Genomic DNA, 10557 nt, shown 5'->3' with positions numbered 1-10557 from the left:
GATGAAGTTGTGTTAGTAGTCACCTCGCCACTCACTCCGAAGCTGTTATATGAAAGCAGGAGCAGGAGAGAGGGATGGATGGAATAATGGGTCCCAACTCGCCATAACAGCTGTGTGACTCTGTGCAAGTCACTTAAACGGGCTGATCCTCAGCCTCCTCACCCGTACAACGGGGGTGTTGTGACAGTTACACAAGATCGTGGCTTGTAGCACAGGCCTGCCACTCAGGGGGTGCCCGTGAATGGACAGCCAGAAAACCAGTGCCCCTGACCACTTGTGGGGCCCCTACCACCCACTCCATTTTAAACTCAGTAAGACACCAGGTTTATTTTTAGAAAAACAAAACAGAGCAACGTTTATTGAAATTTCAAGCTACATTTGAAACATCAAAGTCCAAATCCTGGAGACATAACATCAGGATGAGGTGTCAGAAAGTGGAAAGTGTTCACTGCCACAGAACTCCCTAGAAGACAAGCTCCCTGAGCACATCACCCAGGCACCGTCGGGTCAAAGCCATTCCCTTGTCTATCCCTTGTCCACAAGAGGACACTGGCCAGCTAATCATTCTGTTCACTTGCAAGTTTTCCACACACACACACACACACACACAAATGTTTTCGAACGACAATGTGAAGTTCCAGCTGATCTTCTCTCAACCCCATTCTATGTAGTCAGCACCAGTGAATGGTGGGTTTGGCATTCAAAAGAGGACCTCACATATCTTCAGGGGACAGATGGGGCAAAGGCTGCAGCAGCAAGGCATTAAGAGGGTGCCCCCCCCCCCCTCCCTGCCTTTACTCTTTAGTTTTACTTAACCTAAAGGACAAACTGGATCAACTGGTAAATGGACACAGTCAAAGAATTAGCCTTAAGAGATAAGGGACCAGTCAATACTCCCAACGCTGGTTAGGCCCTTCAACACGTAGGTGTATGTGTATATGTATACATCGCTACACTAAGATACAGATCTAGCCCTATGGGTATATATACGCACGTATGGCTATACAGAAAAACTATGCCAATACTAACCAAACAGAACTTTGTAAGCGGTCATCCCAAAGCCGTAATCCCACACTGGGCTGTGCACAAAGCCATGCATTACACCATATTAACCAACAGAAGGCTGACTTGGCTCAATCCCTCCCAACTGTGGCCCTGCCTTGGCGAGGCAGGGGAGGAGAGAGAGGCTGCCTCTGCTTAAACCACAACTGGCTTCTTCATAGGACAGTCGTTGTCAGGTGAAGCTGTTGAAGATGTCCATGGAAATGAAAAAAAACAGACCCCTTAGACTTTTCTGGAGCAAACTGGCGGCCTGTCTCAAACTACCTTTCTCCTCTGCCAGTTGCAGCTAAGTTGCCCAGGCCCTGGGAGCCCCCAGGGCGCGGTGGCATTAGAGGCTCACTGGCTTGGGGTGACGAGGCCCCATGCAACTCAGCCTCCAGAGACCTGCTCTTTGTCAGGGGTCTGTCACTGGAGTGGACCCAGGTGGCCATGTCCTTGGGACATCTCTTGGCACCAGCTATGCTAGGTGTAAAGTTCTCCACGTGAGATGACGCTTGGGGAGCCAAAAACAAACTGGAAAGAACTAGGTAGAACAAGTTTAGTGGCTCTGTCCACCCTGAGGACAGAGCCACTTACACCGCAGAACCACCGGGGGCCTCAGGTGCTTCTGGGGTTTCGGGAGCTGGCTCCTCGGGGCTCAGACGGGACTGGAACTTCTCCAGCTGCTCCGGGCTCGCCAAGGTCTTCAAGAGAGTGTTCTCACGCTCCAGCTGGGAGTTCTTCTCCACCAGCTCCCGGATCTGCTCCTTCAGGATCTCCACCTCCTCTCTCACAGCATACATCAGATGATTCTTCACCAGATCCTGTCCCGGAGATCACAACAAAGCTATCTGTTAGCCGCGGCAGACCCTCTGCGGCACCTTCTCCTGGCCGTTGGTGCACCTGCGCTATCCCTCATGCTGGGAAGCTCCAGCCTTCCCTCAGCAGCCCCTCAGCACGCTGGCCCCGCAGCCCTGGCCCTCCTGCCCCTTTTTCCGAAGCACCTAAACCCTCGCTCAGGAGAGCTGCATGATCGGGGCCACGCCTGAGTTGGGAGCCCAGCTTTGAACTACATACGAATCCCCCCCACCGTAAGTTTCTGATGACTTTTCAAGCTGGCCTCCTGGGAGACTTTTGGGTGAGACTTCTGCTGGTTGGCGGTGGTATGCTATATCCCCATTTCCACATAAGGTCCCGCGGCTGGCCCAGATCCCAGGGAACACCTGCAATGCACCCCGTACTGTTGGTCTGCTTTACCCATCTCCACCAGGAGAATATAATGGGCTCTTTTGGAGTCTCCTCTTCTCCACAGGACCCAGCATACTGAGCTGCAGCTGTCCTGCAGCCTGGCCCGAAAGGACACTGGCCCTGGGGGAAGGTACCCGGATGGCTTCATCCTCTCTGAATTCAGATGACTGCACTGGGGGTGGGGAGCCTTGTCATTAGGCTCCGGGGCACAATAAAGTGTTTGCTAAAACTGTTGGAGGCCCCAATCCCCTGCAGCCATTTTAGCTGCTTGGCAGAGTATGACCTCTACCTTGTGAAGAAGGGAGAAGGGGTGGGGTGCTTTGCTTCCTGTTTCCTCCCAACTCCTGACCCCAGCCCAGGCTCTGCAGAGGCACTGCAGTGCGGTGGCATCCAATGAGCTCTGGCCCCTGCCAACTGTGGGATGCAGACAAATCCAAGGGTCTGAGCTCCCTGCCCTGCCATGGGCCCAGGAGGGAGCCAGAGGCTGCTGCAAAGCCCTGGGATGGGAGAAGGAGGAGGAAAGGAGAGGATCCAGCAAGGGTGGACTGGAAATGTCCTAAAAGGTGCCACTCTGATGGGACTCTACTTAAGGCCTCCAAGGGGATACGAGGCAGGCTGTCAGCTTCCTCAGGCTCTTGGCTTTTGCACCCACCCACTCACTGCCACCCTGAGTTACATAAGCAGTAGCCAGGTCTGGGGATGGGAATGACACAGTGATGCCACTCACCATGGCCTGCTCGATCTTGTTGTCTATGGCCACCACGCTGGCTCCGGAGGCACTGCCAAGACAAAAAGGAAAGCGACCGCGTTACCCACTTGGTTCCAGTCTGAGTACCTGGCAGCGGTGGCCACAAAGTCCTCCACCTGCCCCAGCTCTTCCTCTCTATCGCCTCCCTGGTCCGAAGTTCCGGGCACTTTGTCCCTAGGTCCCTCTCTGGCCCCTGCGGGAAGCTGCACCTCCCCACCCAGACCGGCTCCGCGCCGCCGCCGCCCAGAGCTCCGCGTGGAACAGCGCGCGGGTCCGGGGGCGCACGGGCCAGAGAGGCCTGCTCAGCGACATACAAACAATGGGGGCGCGCGGCCCAGGGAGTCCCCGGCCGCCAGCCCATTCTGGCGCCGGCCCAGAAGGTCCTGGGCAAACCTACCGAGCTCCGAAGCTAGCTAGGAATTCCTCCTCGGCCCGGCAGCTTCCGGCCTGCTCCCCAGCAGCGCACGGCGCGCGGCCAGCCCCCCTGCCCAGCCCAGCCAAGCCCAGGCCCACTACCCGTCTGCCTCTGCCCCCGGCTGCAACAGCTCGTTCTTACGGCGCAGCGGCCGCAGGGACGCTCCGACGGCGGATCCCAGCGCGGCGGTGACCCCCCCCCCTTCCCTGCGTCCCCTACCCCCGCCCCTTCCCAGGATGCTGCACCGCGGGGAACGGGGACCGGCGGCGCGCGGCTCGCTCGGAGATTCCGCTCTCTGCCCAGCCCCCGCCGGCGCCCGGGGCTCGGGAGCTGTGGCCAGGGGTTACCTGTTATCCAGCTTAACGGAAACCACATCCCCTCCAAGCAGGGAAGAGAAGAAGGAGATGTTGAAATTGTGCAGCTGGTAGACCGCCACCTCCATGGGGGTCTGATACATTTCGGTATTCATGGCTCGGGCTGCCGGGGAGCTCTGGCCGGGCTGCGGGCTGGGCTGGGCGGCCGCCGGCTGCTGGCGCGCTAGACGGGGCTGGGCTCTGCGCGTCGGGCCCTGGGGCTAGGAAGGGGGCGAAGGCTGCCGAGCGAACCCAAAGCCGGGCGGGCGTTCCAGAGTTGAAGGGAAGTAACTCGAGGGGTGTCACCTGGTGTGTCACAAACCCCACGGCCGCCAGTCCAACCCAGACTCGGAGATATTTCGGCTCCTTCTTCTTTATATAGGAGGAGCCGGCTGCGTCACATGGCGTCAGCGGCATGCAAATGAGTCCTGTACCGGGCTTTGTGGCTCAGTTAAACCACATCCCCTCCTTGAACCTTAGTCTGGGACTGTAAACAGTTCAGCACTTTCTTGTGCCAACTGGCATCTCCAAAGAGGGCTCTGGAGATTGGTAAAAACCAAATGGAGCTGATTTCTTAGAGAAATGAGAAGTACAAATGCCACTACAGGAGGTAGGAAGCGTTCGGTAGAGGGCAGCGCTGGTTTTAAAAGCTCTTCTTCGGATGTCAGCCAGCATACCTCCCGTGTCTCTGCAGTGCTATCACAGGCCGCCCTCCCTGGACACCCGCCCTCACCATCAGGACCCTCACTCCTTCCTGGTGCCTGCCTTCTCAGCCTCTCTCCTGCACACAGACTTTGTCAGTTGCATGTCCCCTCACCCAGCCAGCTTGCCCCCATCCCCAGCATCTATCCACTCACCTCCTCCTACGGATGTACCTGTCCATGTACTGACACATAAACAGATCTGTGGCATGCACGGACTAGCTAATCTGTACATGCCAGTGTGCATGTATGGAGGAGATCGTGAGTGTCAAGGAACTCAGATGAGTGGGGGAACATGTACAAGGGGGCAGCTGGGGGCCAGGCGGGTGACAGAGGAGGTGGGGAGGAGACAGTAGGGGAGTGGGCACTGCAGTGACCGCAAGATGCCAGCCCTTTTCTCTTTGGTCTCAACACCCTATTCAGCATCATCCAGGATCTCATGTTCTATTTTTAAAAACAAGATTTTGTTACTGTCCTATGAACAGCAAATGACAGCAAAACTACAAACCAAGGCTAAATATAAACCGTCCCAGGAGAACACCCGCCCTGTGATGGGTCCAGCCACACACGGGGTTACAGGGTACTTCACAAACAAACAGATTCCAAGTCACAGGGAAAATGAGGTGATTGTTGCCTACTAAGAGTTACACATACTTCCATCAAAGGATACCATAAACAATACCAAAAGACAAGCCTCAGAATGGGAGAAAATATTTGCAAATGAAGCAACTGACAAAGGATTAATATCCAAAATTTATAAGCAACACATGCAGCTCAATAACAAAAAAACAAACAACCCAATCCAAAAATGGGCAGAAGAACTAAATAGACATTTCTCCAAAGAAGATATACAGATAGCCAACAAACACATGAAAGAATGCTCAACATCATTAATCATTAGAGAAATACAAATCAAAACTACAATGAGATATCATCTCACACCAGTCAGATTGGCCATCATCAAAAACTCTAGAAACAATAAATGCTGGAGAGGGTGTGGAGAAAAGGGAACACTCTTGCACTGCTGGTGGGAATGTAAATTGATACAGCCACTATGGAGGACAGTGTGGAGGTTCCTTAAAAAACTACAAATAGAACTACCATACGACCCTGCAATCCCACTACCGGGCATATACCCTGAGAAAACCATAATTCAAAAAGAGTCATGTACCAAAATGTTTATTGCAGCTCTATTTACGATAGCCAGGACATGGAATCAACCTAAGTGTCCATCGACAGATGAATGGATAAAGAAGATGTGGCACATATATACAATGGAATTTTACTCAGCCATAAAAGAAATGAAACTGAGTTATTTGTAATGAGGTGGATAGACCTGGAGTCTGTCATACAGAGGGAAGTAAGTCAGAAGGAAAAAAACAAATACCGTATGCTAACACATATATATGGAATCTAAGAAAAAAAAATGTCATGAAGAGATTAGTGATAGGACGGGAATAAAACACAGACCTACTAGAGCATGGACTTGAGGATATGGGGAGAGGGAAGGGTAAGATGTGACGAAGTGAGAGAGTGGCAGGGACATATATACACTACCAAATGTAAATTAGATAGCTAGTGGGAAGCTGCCGCACAGCACGGGCAGATCACCTCTGTGCTTTGTGACCACCTAGAGGGGTGGGATAGGGAGGGTGGGAGGGAGGGTGATGCAAGAGGGAAGAGATATGGGAACATATGTATATGTATAACTGATTCACTTTGTTGTAAAGGAGAAACTAACACACTATTGTAAAACAGTTATACTCCAATAAGGATGTTAATAAATAAATAAATAAAAATAAATTTTAAAAATATATATTTTCATTCTTTTAAGCGTCAAGCTTAAAAAAAAAAAAAGCCATCAGAGGCTTGAGGTCCTTTTATCCTGCTCTTTCCTAAGTGAGGCCACCTGGTGGTCAGAAGCAGAATTGCAGCCAGATGGAGCAACCTAGACCAAACAAGAGACAGGTGATGCAACTGGGAGTGTTATTTACACCAACTCAGGGCCATGAGGAGAACATTGGGTTTCACCACACATACAGTAGTTTGGATGAAGTTAGGGCCAGTACCCATGAATCAGTCGGTGTTTCAGGCTATGGTCCAAAGAAATACCCTAGTGCAATCAAGCTACTGGAAAAGTACTGAGGCCTCTTATCAACGAAGAAGGTAATTATTATTTGCTTCAGGATATTTCACCTAACCAGGTACCTGGCACAGACACCCTGGCCAAGGCCCCAGTTAAGCCCAGTCTGAAGGCCTTAATTTTCTTCAGGCTGCCCGTGCAGTCATGCCACCAAACAGCCAACATTTTTCACTATGATGTGGAGCTCCCATTGGATCCCACCAGTGGTAATACATGCACAAGGGCCATTCTATTTGCAAAGGACTGACAAAGAGATCTACCCAAGCAAACCTACTGCACCGACCCAGGATGGTGATTTCCTTCACCCCAGTTTAGCTGGGAGACAATCCCAATCTCAGGATATCATGTTATCTTCAGGTCACAAACTCCCTGAACAAGGTGTTCACGCTAAGCTGCGTGTAGTAGACAGAACAAAGTGCAGACCACATTTATAGGTCATCAAGAACATTATCTGAGCAAAAAATAAAAAACAAACCTTCTTAAATCCAGAGCTTAACTGATACTGGAATTCCCTGGTATATTAAACTGCCCTCTGTGTCACATAGAGCTTTCTTGGTCCAGGAAGAGTCTGAGTTGACCTTTCATTGGCTTGTAAATCTTTCCTCAACTCACTATTGCTACTTACCCCAAGTTCCAAGGGAGATGATGAAAAGAAAAAAAGAGAGATAAATAAGCCGGGTCAGCAGGGAAAAAACACCACCAGGAAAACAGGGCATAGGACAGAAGAAAAACCAGCTCCTTCAATGGGGACTCCCTTATATGGAGACAGGCATAGAAATCCAGATAGTTTGGGGAGGGAAAAACAAAAACAGGTGAAGTTTGCTAGCAAGGCTGTTTGAATTGTACATTAATTATACTTCAATTAGAAATAAGCTCGGTTTGAGACCCACTGACAATAACAGCTACCATTAACTGAGCAACGGCTATGGGCCAGGCGCTGTGTTGGCTGAGTCACAAACCCTGTGGTGTAGGCGCTGTCACCATCATTTAACAGATGAAGAAACCGAGGGTCTGAGAGGCTACCTTGCCCAAGGTGGTAGCACAGCTAATACATTATAGAGCTGGGACCCCAGCTCAGGTCTTCCTGATGTAGAGACCAAGTTTGTTCTTACTACACTTACTAGTGGGGGCAGGGAGTAGGTTTGTTGAATGAGTGAGTCAAGGCAGTTGGGGGATGGGTTGGAGGTGCCAGGAAAGTAGTGCAGAGGAAGAAAAGGTGAGGGGCAGGGGAAGTACTCCTAGGACTCCAGCAGCATGGGAGACCGGAAGAATATCCAAAGTGTCCAAATGAGCTTTATAACAGGGCTTTGCTCACCTGCATTATTTCAAAAGGCAGCCACGCAGTCCTCAAAGAAAGCCCTCTCTGCCTAGGAAATAGGAACTATGAATCCAACCAGGTGGCTCCCAGAATGGACTACACAGCGCCCCAAATTAGGTATGGAGTCTCGTAATAATAATCACAGTCCAGTCAATCTCCAGTTCGTAACTGGCGCCCTTAATTAACTCTTTCTCCCCCCTATTCCTTCAGTGCTCAGCTTTTAGGAGAATGAAACCAACAAGAAAACAAGGTCATATCAGGGATTTTGCTTCAGGAAAACAACTTTGAAAGGATGTCCCAGGTTCAGACCACACTCAGCCAATCTCTCATCCCCTCTGCACCTCTAGTTCACCAACCAATAGTGAGAAGAGCTCACTCTGAGGCCTTACGATTCTCAGTTCGCAAATAATGGCTGGATCCCTGGATCTCAGGCTTTGCTAAAGGAATACCACCAACCTAAATGTCCCTGTAGAAAGATTTTCAAACAGCAGGGGTAGGGGAGACAGGGGCAGATAGGAGGGGGAGAAGGAGAAGTTGGAGGAACCCAAAAGGCTTTCTGTGTAACCCTCGGCACACCGGAAAATTCCTCTGCCCAGAATAGCTGAGCCAAATGTTGCAGTGAGTGGAAGCTTGTGCTGTATAGGGTATCTGTGATCTGATCTAACTTTTCTGAGTAAAGTGCTGATCCATGAGGCTCTCAGCGTCCTTGCGTCTCTGGAGGTAGGCCCCAGGCAGGCAACAGTGGCCTAAGGATTTAACAGCACAGCAACTCCAACATGTGTGTTTCCAAATTTCCTGTCTTCCATCCTGTGAGTTACATGGTAGGCTGGACCCAGAGCCACCGGGGCCACAGCACCCAGCTGATGAGCCAGGTCCTTTGTCAGCTCTCGGTTCTAGGCCTACAGCTACGGGATTCCGTGATTAAACAGACACAGCTGGCCCTGCCTCTCTCAGGGTGACCTTCTAGGTGGAGGGTGGCATGAGGAGGATGGGGTCAACTCCCACCATTTCAGGTGGCCCTGGAAGCCAACTTGTTCCCTTTGAAGTGGAAGAAGTGTTTCAACATCATCACTGTTCTTCCACTTCAAAAGCCAGACTCTCTAGGACAAGAGCCCTTCCTATTTCAGATTCCCACAGCGCAGGAAGACAGAGACTGGGCAGTCTGGGCCTCAGAACCTGTGGGCAGGACCTCAGCACGCTGCCGAGGGGTGGGAGGCAGCCTCAGGGTGGGTGCGGGAGGTAGGGGGCGGCGAGGAGGGGGAACATCTCACTTCCCTTTTTGTCACACTCAAAGCATTGTGTACCACGCAGCCCAAAGGAAACTCTTTAAAGGCAAGTCTTCCTTATTTTCTACAGGGAATGTTCTACCCCTCAAGGCTCGGCAATGTTGCCGGCGAAACACAGGGTCTTGTGGCAGGAGAAGCGGGAAAAGACACGATGCGAGAGGTGTGGGACAAGCCACCAAGCAAACGCTGTGTTAGGAGCTGGACAAGGAAATCAAAAAGGATACCGAGCACCGGAGTGTTAGCACAGTTGACAGGGCGGCTGCAAAACAACCCTCCCCGTTTACCCCTCCACGGCGGCTCCCTTCTGCCTGAAGCTCTGTCTACTTCTAATTACTGACTTGTCCCTTTTTCTGAAGAGGCTGGGGGGAATAAGGAGGCTGAAATGCCATCATTTAATTTGTGCTGGCTTCACTCTTCTCTCTTCCCCTCGGTTCCACACTCCAGTATAGACAGGAAGGATGCTGCCACTTAATCTTTACTTTGGCCTCATGGAAAATCCCCAAAGTCCAGAAGGAGGGAAGCAAGAAGGAAAGACGGCGACAAAGTGCCTTGTCCTCTGTGGGTCACGTGAACTGCCCTGCATGGCCAGGGCCCAGAACGTTGACTTTGGGGGGGCAGGAAAACAGGGAGGAGGATGCGCACGTAGATGCAGAAGGCAGTAGTGGGCGGCAGGGAGCCCAAGGGGAATCGTGGTGGAGAGGGACACTGTCTTGGAAAAGTGGCTCTAGCAACTGATTTGGGCCAAACCCTGGCACTGAATGATGGCAGGAGCAATGAATTGTGCCTTTCAGCTCCCTCCTAGACAGGATCCAATGCGAGCTCCACAAACAATCTCCGGGTGACACTAGGGCTGACAGGCAGAACCAAACCCCATTTGGACAAGGCACTCCACTCCACTCGCCCTCATTCAAAGAAGTCAAAAAGGGCTCTTGTCAAGTCACCTTTGTTACCCCAACTTTGGTGGCTAACTATGGGGGATAGGTAGTCTCTCCTGGCATCTCAGCAAGACTGGAAGTACTGGCAACGTTATCCAGGAATGAATGCAATTTAGCTCAGTGGATCTTAAATTTCATGAACGTTGTATCAATATTTATGCTTGTCTCCCTTCTCCTTTTGCCTTGCAGCTGGGAAAATTTACCTGCATCATTTTTATAAGCTCTCTTCTCATTTTCCACCGTCCCCATTACCCATCTACAAGTATGAAACAGATATTCCTGAAAAAAGAGAATGTCAAATTAACCTCGGTAAATGGAATCCCCTCCTCCACCTAACACTAGTTGCCATTATCATTCAATTCAATTCAA

At 51.2% G+C, this 10557-nt stretch overlaps 1 protein-coding gene across 5 annotated transcripts in view; it reads right to left on the bottom strand.

Annotated features, from left to right (window-relative positions):
• Positions 1-324: 324 nt before the first annotated feature.
• The window catches only part of TSC22D3 (TSC22 domain family member 3), a 59846-nt gene continuing 49613 nt past the window's right edge, over positions 325-10557 (bottom strand). For 3 of the 5 annotated variants that reach the window (XM_059051347.2, XM_059051350.2, XM_059051351.2), the window contains exons 3-4: positions 3017-3068; positions 325-1865 (exon numbers count right to left, since the gene is read on the bottom strand). In XM_059051347.2, coding sequence (XP_058907330.1) covers positions 1635-1865; positions 3017-3068 — 283 coding nt within the window. In that variant the 3' untranslated portion in view covers positions 325-1634. Of the gene's footprint in view, positions 1866-3016; positions 3069-3434; positions 3465-3799; positions 4199-10557 lie in introns of those variants that run through there. The other 2 variants (XM_059051348.2, XM_067023681.1) reach the window with 2 other exon arrangements.

This window comes from Kogia breviceps, chromosome X (assembly GCF_026419965.1).
Source record: "Kogia breviceps isolate mKogBre1 chromosome X, mKogBre1 haplotype 1, whole genome shotgun sequence".
Lineage (NCBI taxonomy): Eukaryota > Metazoa > Chordata > Mammalia > Artiodactyla > Physeteridae > Kogia > Kogia breviceps.
This window is presented reverse-complemented; position numbering and strand designations above follow the sequence as displayed.